We start from the raw sequence: 18720 nt of genomic DNA on the forward strand, positions 1-18720 counted from the left end.
AACTTTACGCAACTCTTCATTACATCTCTTACTATCATTCTCTGGAAAGACAGGGATGAGGTACATATTTACAACTCACTAAAGTATACTTAGGCAACGTTAAATGACTAGGAATATTTAGGAGTCTTCTTAGGCCTTTTCTTTCCTTAATTGTTGTTGCTCTTGTTGCTGTTGTGTTTTTATCGTGGGATGTTTTAGACGTGAACAAAACAGAAAATTAGGAGAAATATTAACAGAATCTAAAGGGATGTAGTCAGCTACTAAAACAATGACTTCACAAGATCTCTGAGCTACAGAGGGATTCAATCTTGTCCTACCTGGGAAGGGTAGTATACAAAAGCCGCTCTTATTCATAAGCAATTGAAAACCAATTTATTATAGCAAAACTTATTGAGGGCTCTCCACCGTTCATCACATGAGCCACGTGGGACCCCAGAGCTCTCTGAGACTTCCTTCAACATTACTGACAGTCACGTTCTGTGCAAAGCATTTGCATCAGCGGGCATTTCTGTCAATCCCTCTCTGTGAAAGTATAAGATCTATTCGACTAGGACCAAGCCTGCTGTCTACGTACAACCAGGACGAGGAAAGGGACCCAAAACATGACTGCAAATAGGCACTCAAAATGTTTGTGAACTGTAGAATTCTGACTCAGACGCTACCCTATAATTACAAAACAGAGAAGACCTTTGAGGGTCATTTAATCCATCTTCTTGCTGAAAACAAGACACATGTAAGTCGTTAATGACATGCCACTGTCTTACAATACAAGGAACTTTCCAAAGGAAGGAGGTTACAGTGTCCCAGTAACACGTTACCCTGTCTCATCGACTCTTCCGTCCCTGAATTCCTATCTAAACCTCTCAAAACCATTACAGAGCAAAGGGGTAAGAAGTATTAACTTTTAGACCTTCTGCCTGCCAATATTTTATCCTCTAATTAACTTAACACCACTAATAACTCCAAAACATTTACAACACCTACAAAGAAAGGCCCAAACCACATGAGAAAGACGCAACACAGGGTCCATTCAGTCTGAGTCCTGAGAGGGAAGGCCACAGAGATGTTTCTCAACCCCACGAAACTCAACGGCGGGACCAAGACAATGATGCAGACAGCCTGCATCTTGGAAGTGAACGTGAAATGGGGAACTTTTTGAGAAATGCCCACCAGTGTCTGAGGAGAAGGGAAAGTGCAGAATGGGTGGGGAGGGAGGATGTAAGTGTCCAGTGATGGCACTAAACCTCGGAATGACCATGCCTAGGACTGTCTCGCCACTTGGGTCACTCACTATCACAGATTTGAGTAACACATGAAAGCCATCAGCAATACTGGCAACGCCAGGATCTGAGGAAAATTCTAGATCATGAGAATTGGGAGAGTTAAGGGAGATTCAAGACCGATGCCCTCTCTTTAGAGACGCAGATAGTGGAGTCCAGGAAGTCTAAAAATATGTAACACATTGTTGATTCAAATCAAACTATTTTAATACAACGCACACCTCATGTGGAGTCAGAAGACCCTACTGAGCATCCCAGGTCACTTCTCCATCGTAAACTGTGAGCTCTCGGAAAAATTAGTTTCTTCTTTACTAAAATGCGAAGAAGAGTGTTTTTAGAAAGATCGTCGCAGAGACGTTTATGAAGACCCCTGGGATCATTTAAAGTCAAGACTACTGTCTAGCTGGCAAGATGCAAATCCATTGACAGGAGCGCTTTTCGCACAAGGAGCGACGCTTAATAACTTAGAAGAAGTTCACAGAGAGTTCTGGAGTCCTGCCTGGCTCATGTGATTGATTAACCGTGGAGAAGCAGAATTCTAAGAGCGTTCAATAAGTTTTGATTTAATGATAAAGAAAACGACTTTCAACTGTTTAGGAATAAGGTCAGTCGTGAACTTCTATATCATTTGGTTGCTTGGAATCTTCGCAAACGCACGAGGTCCACGCAAAGCATAGATCAGACCAGCACTTCAATGCAGAGCTGCACTAAATTAAAGTCATAACTCATAACCCCATTTGGGGGAACATTAAAAATCTAATAACAACAAATACTATTTCTTTGGGGGTCCTGGACCCAATTCCAACATGTGTGTTGCAGGGGGGAGGGTGGTTTCTCCCACTGAGCAATTCTTGCACATCAACAGGGTGATTCAATTCGGACACTATCTACCCTGACACAGCGCCAGATGCCACGGGATAAGGGCTCAGTCCCACTAGACTGCCCCCCGCCTTCAGATGCCAACAGCAAGCCCAGGCTATCACCTGAGCTTCTGACCAACAAACTACAGACTGGCGGTTCCAACAATCCCTCCTTGGCTTTAAACGCCAGTTGCAAGTCCAAGTTGTTACCTGTACTTGGGACCAACTGGCTATAAATAGTGGTTCCCATGACCCCTTCTTGGGTTTCATCTGCTAGAGTGGCCCACAGAATCCACAGGAACATTTTACTGCCTAGATGACTCGTTTATTATAAAAGGATATAACTCAGGAACAGCCGGATGGAAATGAAGCACAGGGCACGGCACGGGGAAGGGGCACGGAGCTTCCGTGCTCTCTCCAACCTCAACCCCCTCCCAGCACCTCCACGTGGGCACCGACCCAAACCTCTCTGAACCCCATCCTTTTGAGTTCTTACAGAAGGCTTATTATTATTACATAGGTGTGATTAAATCCTGGGCCACTGGTGACTGATCCAACCTCCAGCCCACCTCCCCTCCCAGGATGTCTGAAGGGGGCGGCAACCAACCCCCTTCTTCAGATTACCCAGGAGCTTTTCAAAAGTCACCCCGTTCTCGTTAACGTAACAAAAGATACCTTCATCGCTCTTATTACAGGAAATTGCAAGGATTTTAAGAGTTGTGAGTCAGGAACCAATGGGTGAAGACCAAATACATAATATGAGAAATACTCTGGTCACCTGAACAACCAAATACATCTTCTTATAAATCACAGTATCACGCTATTCCTAACAGCATTTAAAACTCAAAATGAAACCCAGTGACAAGAAGCTTCCTAGTGCTGCTGTAATAAAACGCCACACACTAGACGGTTTAAACAACAGAAACACATTCTCTCACCCTCTGGAGGCTGGAGGTCTGAGATCAAAGTGTCAGCAGAGCCAAACCCTCTCCGAAGGCCCTAGGGGAGAATCTGGTCCATGCCCTTCTCTTAACTCTTAGCCGTTCCTTGCTTTATGGTCAAACTGAGTCCCCCTAAAACCGAGTTCCCCTGCCGGGTATAAAATTAACCTCTCTATCCAAAACTTTATTCCGTATCTTGTCCTGTCCCTGTTCCCATCAGGGCCGAGGAGTAGCAAAGAAAAGGGGGGACTGAAACTGAGCAGGACCCTGCAGGGTCCCCCCTGGCACAAAAGCCCCTCCGTGTACCCTGTTTCTTGTTTACAGAAAAAGGCTTTAGTTTTCTAGGCCTTCCCTAGGTTCTAAAGAGCAGACTTAAGTAGTTACTAATTAGGGAAGTGAGGGAATGCAGAAACATAGGAAAAGCAGTTAAGCAAAAAAAGTAATGATAGCTTAAACAATAGTTCAGCATAAAACAGAGTCCGAGTTGCTCCCCAAGGAACATACATAACCATCTGACACACATCTTTGAGCTGTTCTTCAGAAACTAAGGCTCCCACCCGGGTGGAAGATAGTGATTACATACAGAGCACAAGACCCAGTCTGGTTGGAACCACCACCAACCAATCAGAAGAAAGTCATGTACCCTGCAACCCTCACCCCAAATGATGCCTTTAAACCCCCCCTCCGAAAGCCACCAGGGAGCGCGGGTCCTTTAAGCGTTAGCTGCCCGTTCTCCTTGCAAATCCAATCGTCACACAGTTTTCTACCTGTGTCCTCACATCTATGCGTGTCTGTGTCCAAATTTGCCCTTTTTATAAGGACACCAGGCATATCGAATTAGGGGCTAATCCTACTCAAGTATGACCTCATCTTAACCAATTCTATCTCCAACAACTCTATTTCCACGTAAGCTCATTTTCTGAGGTACTGGGGGTGAGGACATCAGCATATGGATTTGGGGGGTGGGGGACACAGTTCATCCCATAACAGTGACTAAAACTAAATCAAAGCCATGGAAGGAATGCTATGTTGTTTCAACCAAACCCCAACCTCCACCCCAACTGAGAATCTGCCTTAATATTTTCATGCAGTTTTTTCACTTGCTTCAAAAAATCACTGTCGGGGTTTATTCCCTCACTTTGACCTCCCTGCCACCTCCCAGCATCGGTCAGAGCGCAGTGTCTCTGTACGTCCCATCTTCTCTCCATCTCGCCGCCAACGATGACCGGTCCCTCGTGTTTTACATAAAGTACTTAAGGCATACGCTTGCATTATAAGGAGACAACTATTAACCATAGAGTAGACTCTTTAGGATCAAGCAGTCCAGTCTGGGGTGAAAACAGCCCTCTTAAAGAAGCAACCACACAGTCACAAGGAGATGATGTGGGCATGCCCCGCATCTGCCCTCCCCCAAGGGGAACCAGTCCGTTCTATGGTGCTCTTTCTACCCTGTCCAGACCCCCCAACGTCATGTTCTCGAATTCATTTCATAACAAACCTTGCCTGCGAATGACTTTTGCTCTCTAAGGTCTTTGTTAAGGCGTCTTCCCCCTATACCTAGATCTCCTGAACACATATGGTCAGAGGAAGCAGTGATGGGTTTCTTCCCCCATCAACAGATTGGAGCCGTGACCCATGTTTCCAAAGAGATGACGGCCAGCGGAGACTCCAACCCTCTCCCTAGACAAGTGACTGTTTTGAAACTGTGCCCTCAGTGACATTCCTGCTGAGGAAGCCACCACCGACTCCTACTTAATCAGCTAAATCTTAATAAATGTTATGTAACTTGGAACGAAGGAGGAAGGTTGGTCAGAAGAGGAATGTTGCGGTCAGGGGGCAGAGAACGTAAAGTTTCCATGCTAGAACGTGGCACAACTTACCAAGCAGAAAAGGACCCTAGAGAGAAGCCCCAGAGCATAAATAACCCTACATCAGTGGTTCTCAAAGTGGGGTCCCAGGACCAGCAGTGTCCGCCTCAGCTGGAAGCTTGTCAGACATGCACATCTCGAGTCTGACCCGAGACCCACAGAATCAAAAGCTCTGAGAGTGGGGTGCAGTGAGCTGTGTTTTAACAAGGCTACCCACTGATTCTGAGGCTTGCTGAAGCTAGAGAACCTGGCTGCAGAGGGAGGAGGACTGTTGGTCGTACTTTGCTACACAGGACTTCATGGAATCCCACTCCAAGTGTTGCTTCCTTCTCTCTCTCCACGTTACCACGTAGAGTCCTGAGTACTTCATCCAGCTCTTCAGGTATCTCATAGCATCCTGGGTACTGAGACATACAATCCTCTTTATCAAGTAATAAATTGATCTTTGGATGTCTGTGTCTGTGTGTGTGTGTGTGTGTGTGTCTGTGTGTGCGTGTGTGCGTGTGTGTGTGTGCGCGCGCGCCTGAGTTTCCACCAACTCCAAGTCCGTTTCTGCTTCTGAGCCTGAGGGCCGACACTACCTCGGGGAGCACGAATCACCCAGAGCAATGATCCCCAGCAGGTCCAGGCCACGCTGGCCTCCACTGTGTCTCAGCCTCACCTCAGTCTCTGGGTATCTTCATAAAATAAACAACTCGAGGAAGTTGCTATGCACTGACTGGGACGACGGTGAGGAGGAAAATCACAGCAGTCTTTAAAGACACTCTCAAGTCCCCTATTATTTTTCAAAATAGATGCTTGGCAGCTGTGAAACTTGACAGGGGTGATCCTGCTTCATAATAAGCAGTTCCCGAGAGACTCATTACGGCCTGGTTTCTGGTGTGTTGACCAGCAGAGGCTAAGGATTAATTTTAAATTATCGAGCTAATTACTCAGAAGCATTAATAGTAACCAGAGACAATGTGTTGCCAGATAACATGAACTGGATTCTATTGCTATTATCACTACAATCATTTAAAAAATGTTACTTGAAAAAACACACAATGCCCCATAAATGAAAACTATTTGCATTCCTACACAAGAGCTTAGTAACGCGTTTTGGAACACACTCGACAAATCCTAGAAGGACTTATTTTAATACTAAAGCAAAGTCTACCACCTTGATAAACACATATTGGCTGCAAGGCTCAGGATGTAGTTTAGTTGACTTTCATTTGTAGTGGAGAAAACATAAGCAGGAAAAAAGAATTACTAGAGATACATGGTTTTCCCATTCTAATCGCCTTTACTAAGTCAGATTTTTGTCACATGGTTTTCTTGTGATATATGCTTCTTCACTGTGCTAATTTACACTATTCACTAGACAGTACAGAATAATTAATCAAACTAATACAGAACACCTCATAGTACATTATCCCCTGACTTATATGATATTCTAGCCCATTCATCATGATTCTGGGTTATTTTAATATGAACTTCAAAAAAAATAGCATGTTTTAATGAGAGATCACTTGAGAAAACATGATGAATTAAATGGGATACAAGAGAAAGCTCGATAACCCCAAGGAAAGACCTCGCTTTGCAAAAATAAAAACAGTCAATTTCAAGAAAAATATGTTATCTGCAGAATTATAAGCACCCAGCATCTGGGAAGCCAGCTATGTTTTCCTAATAGAATAGATGACCTAGAATTCAACGGCCTTTTCTACTTACACAATACCTATCCTGGATTTCAAATTTCAATTTAAAAATCTACTTAAGCTATTCCCATGCATCATACGGGAAGAGAAAATCTTTAAGTGACAAGAGCATATAAGAGATCTGAATTTCATTCACTACCTAGAACTAAGAACTTTCGAAGAAACTTCAAAGGGTTTTTTAAATTAAAAACTTAAATTTTAAAACATTTATTTTAAAAAAGTTTTAATTTTTTAGAGCAGTTTAAGTTCATAGCAAAACTAAAAGGCACAGAGATTCTCATCCACCCCCTGTTCCCCCATACACATAGCCTCCCCCATTATCAACATCCCAATCAGTGGCACATTTGTTACAATTGATGAAGCTACACTGAAACATCATTATCACCCAGAATCTATAGTTTACATTAGAGTTCACCCTTGGCTGTATATTCTATGGGTCTGGACAAATGCATAATGACATATCCATAACTATAGTATCATACCTTGTGCCATCCCTCATTCTGGCCTCTGGATGAAGTAGCCTCAGGCAGAGGCCTCAGGGCCAGTCTAGCAGGACATTAGAGTGGAGAACAGCCACCCAGGGATGCAGGGTTCCCAGTCATGTGCTGTGAAGATGTCTTTCTTTCTGATCCTCCGCTGCCCTGTGGGCAGTGTGTTCCCCTGCACCTGTCTCAGGCCCCCCAGCAGGTGATGGGCTCTCTGAAGCTGGTGGTCTCACCCCCAGTCATGTCCCCCTGGGTCCTCCCCACTCCATCCTCTGGCTGCCTGGCTCAGTGGCCATGAGCTGATCGCCCTCACTGGCCTCCTGCAGGTGAGCCAGGGGAAACCAAGACCCAGGTCCCCGGAGGGCTCCCATGCCCCCTGCTGGCCCCCCAGACCCTGCCTCTGACCACCCAGGTGCCAGTGGTGGCCAGAGCTGTTCTCACTGGGTGGACCCATCTCTCCCACGGGCCCCAGACCACCAAGGTCCATAGCCCCCCTGGGGGCAGAGTGGGCCCCCTACTTCCCCAGGCAGGTTCTGTTGACAAGAAAACAATGTTGGTTCCCCAACAACCAAAAAAAATCCTCTGTGCCCCACCTATTCATTCCTACCCAGCCCCCAGCCCCAATCCCTGGCAACCACTGATCTTTTCACTGTCTCCATAGTTTTGCTTTTCAGAATGACATACGGTTGGAATCATACAGTGTGCAGCCTCTTCAGATGGGCCTCTTTCACACAGTGGTATGCATTTCAGGTTCCTCCGTGTCTTTTCACGGCTCGATAGCTCATTTCTGTTTAGTGCTGAGCAGTATTCCATAATCCGGAGGTACCTCCGTTTATTCAGCCATTCACTTACTGAGCGACATCTTGGCTGCTTCCAAGTTCTGGCCATGATGGATGAAGCTGCTCTACACACCTAAGTGCGAGTTTCATCGTGTACGTAAGTTTTCATCTCATCTGAAGAAACACCATGGGGTAAGGGTGCGTTTCGTTTTGTAAGAAACTGCTCACCTCCCGAAGTGAGTGTCCCATTTTGCACTCCCAGCAGCAAGGAAGGAGAGTTCCCATGGCTGCCCGTCCTCGGCATCATCTGCTGCTGTCAGTGTCGTGGATTATGGCCATTCTAATGGGTATGTGGTGCTATCTCGTTGTTTTAATTTGCATTTCCCTGATGACATGTGATGCGGGGCATCTTTTCATGTGCTTATTTGCCATCTATATATTTTCTTTGGTGTGGTATCAGTTGAGGCCTTTGGCCCACTTTAAAATCAGGTTGTTTAAATTCCCTTTCATTGCTCTTAGACCAGCCTGTGAAGGATCGAGGGGTGCACGCTACTCAATTTTCTGTCCCAGCATCTTCAGCACAGCACTCACTCTGTGCCTCGCTCACCTGAACCACAGCAGCCAATACTTCTGGAGACCTAAGTACACGTGAGGTTCTGCTCCGAGTGAACTGTGTGGCATATCATAGCATGATCCAGGGAAGCCGTGTTACCATCGCCACCACTTTCTAGGCGAGGCACTTAAAGAGCACGTAAGCGGTCTGCAAGAACGCTCAGAGACACAAGTTTCTTAAAAGGAAAAGACAGTTTACTTGCAAAGAAGTTCCGAGGGAATCAGACTTTCGGACCAGCTCACCGAGTTTTAAAAACATAACAGGTATTTAAAGGAAAAGATGCAATGTGACCAACTTTACACATTAGACTGGGCATGGCTGGAAAACCCCGATTTTCTTAGAGGCTATCACATCCCCAAATGCCATGACATGTCTTCAGAATCATCACTGCTAAAGACAGAGATACTGTTGTTTCCATTCAGGAGAATGTTTGCTATAGAATGGAAGACAAGCATTTTTTTCGAAATAAGTGCCTTATTCTTTCCTAGATTCTCAAATGGAGACATAAACGAGCACCTTTCCAAACTCCCACGTTATAAGTGAAAAAGAACACTGTTACTGCAATCAATTTATTGACTCATGTATCTGAGTTTATTCTTTCAAAGAGGGCAACTGAATCTGTAATAAAAGAGTCATACATACACGTATACATTTAGATGTGGATACACATATCTGAATACAGATATTGAACTAGAGACACATCAACCGAGACAGACGTAAAGTAAAAAGAGAGAGAACTAGACCAGTGGCTTTCAACAAGGGTGATTTTGTCCTATGGCACATATTGTAATGTCTGGAGATATTTTTTGTGTCATGACTGGGGGTAGGAGGGATGCTACTGGTATCTAGTGGGTAAAGACCAGGGATGCTGCTAAACATCCCACAATGCACAGCACAGACCCCAGAACAAAGGATAATCTGGCCCCAAAGGTCAGTGGTGCCAAGGCTGAGAAACCATGAACTAGACACTCTTGAATCATACATACAGACATATATATGGAAGAAAACGTTTTGGCCCTAACTTCATACGGCTGTTCAAAAAAGAAGAAACTTCCTCCTTTTTTGTCAAAATTGTGGAGTAATAAATGGGACTAGAGTATGACAATCTTGCCCAATAAAAAACAGGTTTAAAGTATTATAAAAGTCCATGGCCCCTGTATGACAGAAACATCAAAATACAAATGGATGTCCATGGCCCCTGTATGACAGAAACATCAAAATACAAATGGATGTCTGTTCTCATGGAGTCTCACCTCTAAATAGGTTTTTCTCTGATGATACTTAACAAGTGAATATATCCTGTCCAGAAGCGTTTTTTTTATTTCTTTGCAGCTGTGAGGACATTATCTCATAATTCCGGATACAAAAATGTGGAAACAACAAAAGATGTTCCGTACTTTCTTTCAGATTCTGGCCCAATGGGAAAATAACTTCCCAGATGTAGGCCATTTCTGGAATGAGCAGCAAATGGGTTTGGCTGTGCTGCTTTCAAAATGGTACAGCCAAGTGTCAAAATAAAGGAAGGAGAGGGAGAGAGGAGGGGGTGACAGAAAGGGAGAGAAAGTGCATTTCTAGTCAAAGATGCGCCAGGGATATTTGCCAAACCTCTACCGAGGGCCTACCTATGTCTAAAAGAGGAAGAAAGGAACTGGGGTACATATTTTAGGTTTTAAAGGCAAAGTTCTAGTTCTGAATGGCTATAACAGCCCAAAACGTGAACGAGCAAATGAGAAGCCAAGAAACTCTTCAACCAATGACTCTCTTTAATCGTGGACAGCATCTTGGGTGATTTCTCTGCACTTCCTTGCCACAGAAGAATGCAAAGGAATCGCAGTTACCAAAATGTTTTAACGGCGGCCGGTCTCCTACTTTCTGCTCACCGTTCCTGAAAGTAGTAACTTCTGCATAAGCTTGGCATCCTTATCGCTAACACGCTTCCACTCCAGACAGCAAGCTCCAAGGTATGCTGTGTTGCAGCTCGTAACTTTACCTATATTTGAATCATCCATATGGCACAATTGCTGGGCAAGAATGGGCCACCCTGATGCCTCGGGGGTCTTCTGATCCTTGTTTCACACGAGGTTTCTCCTCCATGGTGAGCCAAACCCTCTTTGTGGGGGAATGGCCATCAAGGGAAGGACAGACATCAGTAAGCAGGGGCAAAAATAACTAGCCTGCCATGATGGACAGGCATGGAAATCTGAGTATCTCAACAGAATTGTTTGTACAGAGATTGCTCAGGGAGCAGTGTCATATTTTCAAATGCTTTGATGATGATGGTGATGGTGGTGATGCTGATAATGATGATAATCATGATGATGACGATGATGATGATGATGGTGATAGTGGTGATGATGATGGTGATGGTGATGATGATAATGGTGATGGTGATGATGATAATGGTGATGGTGATGATGGTGATGATGATGATGGTGGTGGTGGTGGTGGTGATGATGGTGATGACAATGATGGTGGTGATGATGGTGATGATGACGGTGAAGATAATGGTGATGGTGATGGTGGGGATGATGGTGGTGGGGATGATGGTGATGATGGTGGTGATGATGATAATGGTGATGATGATGATAATGGTGATGATGATGGTGATGGTGGTGGTGATGATGGTTGATAATGATGATGGTGATGATGGTGGTGGTGGTGGTGGTGGTGGTGGTGATGATGATGGTGATGGTGGTGGTGATGATGATGGTGATGGTAGTGATGGTAATGATGATGATAATGGTGATGATGGTGGTGGTGGTGGTGATGATTCCCTCATGATTGGAAATGGTCTTGGTATTTGCATTCTGAACGGGTCTGCTCATCCGTTGGAAAGCAAACTAATGATCCTGAGATGCCAGGATCCTTGCCATATTTGGGTTGCTATAACAGCACTTGGAAACCTGTCCAGCGGCTGGGGTGACATAGCACTACAAGACATGCATCCTCTTCAAAATCTCTCTCACTATTGCAAGGCTTTGTCAATTTTGTTTCCAGTCCACAAAGTATAACAAACAGTATAAATTTCAAAAGAGTGCTACTCATTCCAGTAGTGTAGGCATTTAAAGACAGGAATAGAGGCATTTATTTAAGTCTAGAAAGTGCTGTCTCTCTCAATTACGCATTATCAGAGAATTAAACAAGAGTTGATCAACGTACATCAGATGAACCATTTATATGAACTCAACTGAGACACAGTGAGTAACAGGTAAAATCACCTTTAACCTGAAAGCGTTATATTTGTTTTCATTTAGAATTTCTCAACTGTTTCAGTCTTTCTTTCAGAGAAGCTGTCAGTAATCTCCCAAGAATGTGATCCACCTGGTTTGTCCTCAGACAAGACCATCATTTGCATTGGAGGGAGACAGGAAGAACAAAGACACTGTGATGCGTTTCACACATAAGAATTATTAATGCGTTAGAATATTAAAGTGGGTTTAAAAAGGTGTAAACTACAAACAGAATGTGGAGAAAAGAGCTCTAAGTCGCTTAAGTGAATGAATTCCCATCATTTTTCTTGTCCCCAGCACCCGCAGGATTAACGACATTTTCGTAAGGTGATGGATTACTGTGCAAAATTAATGTTTCTTGTTTCATTAAAAGGACGCTCTGTTTTGTGTTTTCACTTACAGACTTATAAAATTGTCACTTCTTTGGATATAACCAGAAATTAGCTATGAAATTTAAAAAGTCATCCATGATAATTAGATACTGAATTGAGGGGAAACATCCATTTTTGTTCTCTGAAGGTTATTTGAGATCCTATGCACGCCAGTAAGAACCCGCACTTCCCTAAAATGAAGATGGCGGTCACCAGACATTACTCGACTGTTTTCAGTGGTGACGGCATATCTGCCTTATCTTTCAAAGTAGGAAGGTAATATGAAATACAAAATTATATATTTTGAGGTCACTCTAACAGAATGTTATTTTCTCAAGTTGGCAGGGTATTAATCACTTGGAGACTGAAAAGCTTATTAAATGACGAACGTTATAATTTAAAACAAAAGGATAAATAGTATGTGAATTAAGAGCTTTTCTTCCCTCTTGAAGAGCCATTGTTTCACAGATTCCCCTGAGGATAGATTTTTGCACTCTGGGGGATTAAAGAACCCCAATTCATCACCATTTTCTTCTCATGTGCAGCCTTGAGAATTTTCTAAATTCTTTTCTCAGAATTCCTTATTGTCCAACTTTTATATCTTACAGAGATGATGGAAAGAATGATAAAATGTAAACACACACACACACACACACACACACACTCTCCCAAAACCAAAACAAAAGCAAGCAAACTTATAAGACACACTGAGTTCTTAAAAGTAGCAGTCACATACCTACAAGCCATGAACACCACTTGCAAATATTCCAAATGTGTCCCTCCACTGTACAAAGCAGCAATGGTAGCCAAGAATGAAGGTCAAGGGTGAAGCCCTGAGACCTCTGTCATTCCCAGACAACAAACTCACCCTCCATGGCATCAAGGAGCTCAGCTGTTCGTGAAACATTCCCGCAAGGATCACAATACTACTCTGCTATGTTGCTAGACGAGTGGGATTTTGGGTGGACCTAAACAAAATCTACTTATAAGGGAAAAAAAATCTTCATCTAAGAAATTATGATAATGTGTTAAACAATTCTCTATAAAGATTTAAAAGATGATTCATGATTATAACACTCTCTTCACTTTAACAACTCTTTGCAACTATTTGTGTAAATGTCTGCCTCTCTCTCTCTCTCTCTCTCTGAAAATAATTCTTTTGTGGGCAGGAAGCACGTGTCACTTATGCTGGGTCCCCAGCATCTAAGCTACCTGAAAATCAACTGTGTGTGACAGATCCCTATTGGTTGGAGGAAGGACTGGGATAGACAGATGCACAGTGGATGTCGTTGATGGACTGGTATTTTTAATGGTTTTTTTCTATCACACCAGCAACCTTTCAATCGTCCACAACTGTGCCACTTCATGGTGCAGTGGTACCTCCAAGAGGCAAGGAGAGACTGAGAAATGGAGGTCCGTTTCCCCCCAAAACTCCATGATTGTCGATGATATTACAGCTGATATTTTCACCCTGTCTTCTCTCACTGTCAACATGCTGAGAAGCAGATCATTTAGTATAAATATTTGGGAACATGACAATTAGGGCTTGAGTTTCTGCTACGAAGACTTGGTTATCTCACTTCCCAATAGCTCACAACCTTCAGTTGTCTTATCTGTAAACATAAAATAACACTCCTGACCTCAAAGAGTTGCTGTGAAGGTCAAATAGGTATTTTATGTGAAACTACTCTCTCAGCACCAAGATAGAAAAAAATGCGATGAATGCTCAATACCTTCTAACCTGTGGCTCAGTGATTCAGGAGTTTCTTACTTAGGATCCAGCCCCACCACTCGGAACTGCGGTCCTTCCGTAAGCCAAAGCATGACGGCAGCGAGATGGGAGAGGCAGCCCCCTTCTCTCCTTTTTATGCTCATCGGGGGCTCTTTCTTAGGGGTGCTGGTGAGGATCTCCACAGAGATCAACTCAGTAACGTGAGGGCAGCTGGTAGCGTGGCCTGATGTCCAACCAGATCAGCAAGAAGCAGGAAGACACCTCTAAGTGGGATGACCTGCTCTCAACCCGTCCTGCAGAACAGAGCACTCGAGCTTTGTCCCAGCTCTTACCAACAAGTTCCCATGGCCTGGCTGCTGGCTGGGCGGGCTGACGCTGCATCCCGTCCATTAGGGGCCACCGAGAGCCCCCAAGAGACAGACCAAACTCCTGCAAGACTCTGCATTTACTCACGTTGGCTGCTCTACGGTTGGAAGAGCCCAGCTTTCGAGGCTCAGCTCAAGTGTCCTCTCCCCTAGCGCACGTCCCCTACAGCAACAGGCCTGAGATCTCACACAGGTAACTCCCCGAGCCCTCCCTGTGGACGGCAGTGGTCTGTTTACAGGGCTTAGCCCCTCCCAGACTACAAACCCCTCAGGAGTAGGGATTCTGCCAGCTCATCTCTGAAACTGCAGCAATCCATCGATGTTAGCTGAAATAAGCAGAAGCGATTAAAGGGACGGTTTTTGCGGGTTTGTTTTTTAAGGGAGAAACAGACCCAGCATCTACCGTCTGAGATTTACACTAAAATGAGCCATAAACACTGCTTCCATCAATCTTTCCTTACTTATCGGCTATCAGGGGTAACCACTTTTATCCAACCTTCTCCATCACCATCAGGGAAAATGCCTCCGCTCGCTATCTTGAAACCATGTGCATAATCTTTTAAAGATATGGAGGGGACTCTAGGTCCTGGGGGACGTGGCAGCCTGGTCACTTGCTGAGTAAACGCAAAGGTGGTTAATATCTGAACTAACTGGTCCTCTCTGTCTTCCTCTTAGACCTGCCAGGGGTACTGAGGTTAATGACGTCCCCTCACCCCACCTACTGTCCACCTACCAGACAACTGTTGCAAGCTGGCTTTAACAGCACCGTCCTCCCTTGAGATCTGTGGGGGATTGGTTCCAGGACCCCTGTGGATACCAAATCCGCGGATGCTCAAGTCCGTTATGTAATACGGACAGCTGGTCCGTATTATAATAAGCGTATAGCCGGTCCTCTGTATCCACGGGTTCCTCACTGGCAGATTCAACCAACTGCGGATAGGCAGAACCAGAGCACACGGAGCGCCGACTATATACATTTTTTCACAGAGGCAATGAAGGCGCATGAGGTGCTTATGTCTTAGGATCAAGATTTGAGACTCTTTACTGAAATCATCAGGAGAGATAAACTAAATTCAAATAACAGAAAACGTACCGACTCAACGTGCTTCCTCGTCTAGAAGGATTCTTTTTTTAATTTGTATAAACTCTTTTTTTTTTTAAAGGGAATGGTGGATTACAAAACAGAAACAGACTCACAGACTTAGAAAACAAACTTATGGTTACCAAAGGGGAAAGGAGGGGGAGGGATAAATTAGGAGTTGGGGATTAACATGTACACACTACCATACAGTATATGAAATACATCATCACCAAGGACCTGCTGTATAGCACAGGGAACTCTACTCAGTGTTCTGTAATAACCTATATGGAAAAAGAATCGGAAAAAGAATGGATATATGTATAACTGATTCACTTTGCTGTACGCCTGAAACTACACAACACTGTATATCAACTATACTCCAGTGTAAAATAAAAATTAAAACAATAAATAATAAGAAGCCCAGCAAAGGGGGTAGTGGGGAAAGTCTGAGCTGAGAGTTGTGAACGCTGGGTTATACCTTTACTTCTACTATCTATCATGTGTATGTGCTTGAATGAATCATTCCTATAAGCATCGAGCTACATAATCTGCAAAACAAAAGGGTTGAATTCGATGACATATCTGAAGGTAGGTGTCTGAGGTTGGGCTTCCTGGAAGCTGAGGCTGAAAGGGGGCTTTCTGTGAATGTGATGTATCAGGGGGGAAGCTCTCAGTGGAAGGGGAGGGAAGGATGCAGGAGGACCTGAGTAGGGATGTAGTCTCGGCTAGAGACCTGATAAGCCTGGCCCTGTGCAATGCTTTGGAGCATAAATTGTACCAGAGTTGATCCCAGCAGAGGGATGGCCTCCTGTATCCCCCAGCGGTGAGCCAATGGCCATGACCTGCCCTCATCAGGGAAGGAGGGTACGCTGCCCTGCTGGCAAGATGGTGCCCAGGGGCTAAAGGTTAGTCTCTCAGGGGGAGCAGCTGTAACCTATTAGCTGCCGAGCCAGGGGCTGGCGGGGTGAGAGACAGAAAGTCACCAGCAGCGTCTCCCGAGAAGGAATAGGTGTCTATGACCCATTTCCAATATTCAGAGACTCCGAAACAAATTACACGTTCTCCTAAGATAGGTGGTACAAAAATAACTAAAATGTCAAGAATGTCAGCTTTATCAGTCTACTGTGGTAATGTGGGCGACCTCACGCTGATCTGAAGTTTGAAGGAGTTATGGATATCTTTGATTAATGTGAAGAGGAAAAACTAGGTCATACTTAATAAAGGCCATATGTTGATAGACAACATACTTTCAAAATATGGAGTGCAGGGTGAGTGGAAATGTTGAAAGGTGGCTGGCTTCAGCACTCGAAAGGACTTGGAGCTCAGACACTGCACCAACAGTATGAGTTATGGGGTAATTTGACAAAGCATTCCAACAGGGCGTTTGCTATTTTCACCAGTACTGTTGCGCATATAAAAAATGCCTCTCAATAATACAGATACGCTTCACTGTTTATTGTCCCAAGCCCAACTCTCAAAACCGTGTAAGAGTCAGATTTCCGGAAGGCAACAGCAACTCACACGTAGGAACTTCTCCATTTCTGCGCGAATACAATCAATGCCCACTGACACTTTGATACGTTTCTGTACGTAGCCTGCAAGTTTTATGCCCATTTGCCGTAACATACCCAGGTAGGATATACAGTGAAATCTGATGAATCTGTTGCATAAAAACGTTAAAAAATTATAAGTTAGGAGGATATTAGGGTGGGAATGCTTAAACCAACAACATTAACTTTTAAATGTAGGTCTCTAAACATACATGCATGTATGTATTTTATTAATGTAATATATTGAAATATATATAAATATATACTATACTCAATACATAAACATATAGATATATAAATATATTTCTCCGCTAATAGTACAGTGCACAAAGAAATAAGTCGGCATTTTCTAACGTGTTTTCTCCATGTTCTGTAATAGTCACAATAAGATACACTTGTGAATCACGGTTCAAGGAGAAATGCTGTATTAAAAACATGAAAATTTGCCATGAATAACCTAATGTTTCGTTTGGGTCAAATTCAGAAATTCTTAGAAACACAGCCAGAGATCCAGTGACCCAGACCAGGAAATACAAAGGTCAAACTTGAGGATGGCCTCTCTTCCCAGAGACTTTCTAGCGTATAACTTCAACCTCACGGCAGGCCAAACGGACACACCACAGCTGAGTATATCCACCAAAGAATCGCTCCTCCAAAAATCTGCGAGCCTGGGGCAGAGTCGTGGCTGCTGAAGGTTTCTGATGCGCTAATTGTTTGTTTACTTTCTCTGAGAGGAGAGGCTAGTCCTCTAAGCAGAAGGAGCTAATCGCCAGCTTAGTTCTCTCTTTTGCCAAAACAAACAGCTTCCAATTACTGCTAGAAAAAAGCCTCTGATCTCTAATCAGCTACCTAAACGAGTCTATCAGCAGTAGTTTGGAGAGTGAATAATGTCCCATTAAGCTGGAATCTCTTAACGCTAATAAAATTCTAGAGCCCTAGGACCAAGGCTGCCAGCAACCTGCTACTTATCTTCCAACAAGATTCCACCCACTTTTCCCCTCCGGTCCCAAAATCTGGCAAAGAAATAGACGCACTCTTCCTATCTTATTACACGTGGGCTACTCTTTTTCCTCAAGCCCAATTCTACTGAGCCTCCTTTGAGAAGACTCAGGCAGAGAAAGAGCAGGTTGCAGGTCTGCTAATATTTAGTGGAAGGACTCTATCTGCAAGGCTCTGAGACTCAGATCCATCACTGCCATGATGAGCAGAACCTAGCGAGACAGGCAGGGTCTCCGCCCTGAATGTCCCAACAAGCACAGAAGAGGAGGCCACTCTCAACTTAAATGAGAGTCACCCAAAAAGAGACAGCTAATTTCAGGCACATTTTCACTGTTTTCCCTCTTCTTTAATCTTCTAGGGAGGTTGAGAAAACAAGTGCACGGCAGGTTATTCCCAAGTGAGCACGTCAGCATTGTACCCTTGAACACGATGGACAGACTATGAAGAACCACCAGGACAAGTGGGCTTAACCTACCCTCTTCCAAGGGTTAAAAAACCCAAACCGGGGCCAGCTTCAGGGACAAATGACCAGTGCACGTGGCCCTCGCTCAGAAGGGGCCCTGCACCTGAGGGTTAATGTGCCGAGATCGCCATGTTGAAATCCTCAAAGATCTTATCTTCGAGTTTGCGTTTCGTGTGTGCAGTCTGAGGGGATATGGGAGCATGTTCTAGAGCCTCCGGCATGCATGATGCCGCCTCTCCCCACCCCTCTCCTCCCCAGGGAAGATTCTCGGCTGCCCACTCCCTGGCCCACTGGCACCCCAACCCTCCCAGCCTCCCCCACCTCACCCCCAAATCACTGTCACCCTCTCTCCTCTGCAGGGGCCTGAGCGTGGGCACGAGGAGGGTCAGGGTGGCGCGTGCAT

At 44.4% G+C, this 18720-nt stretch overlaps 1 protein-coding gene across 1 annotated transcript in view; it reads right to left on the bottom strand.

Moving 5' to 3' along the window:
* The window catches only part of ANOS1 (anosmin 1), a gene marked incomplete at its 5' end in the record, with an annotated part of 180795 nt that extends 163876 nt beyond the window's left edge, over positions 1–16919 (bottom strand). The window contains one exon of the mRNA XM_082681202.1: positions 16827–16919. Within this exon, the coding sequence (XP_082537328.1) occupies positions 16827–16919 (93 nt within the window). The remainder of the gene's footprint in view (positions 1–16826) is intronic.
* Positions 16920–18720: the final 1801 nt, after the last annotated feature.

This window comes from Grampus griseus (assembly GCF_964374135.1).
Source record: "Grampus griseus genome assembly, chromosome: X".
NCBI classification, from domain to species: Eukaryota; Metazoa; Chordata; class Mammalia; order Artiodactyla; family Delphinidae; genus Grampus; species Grampus griseus.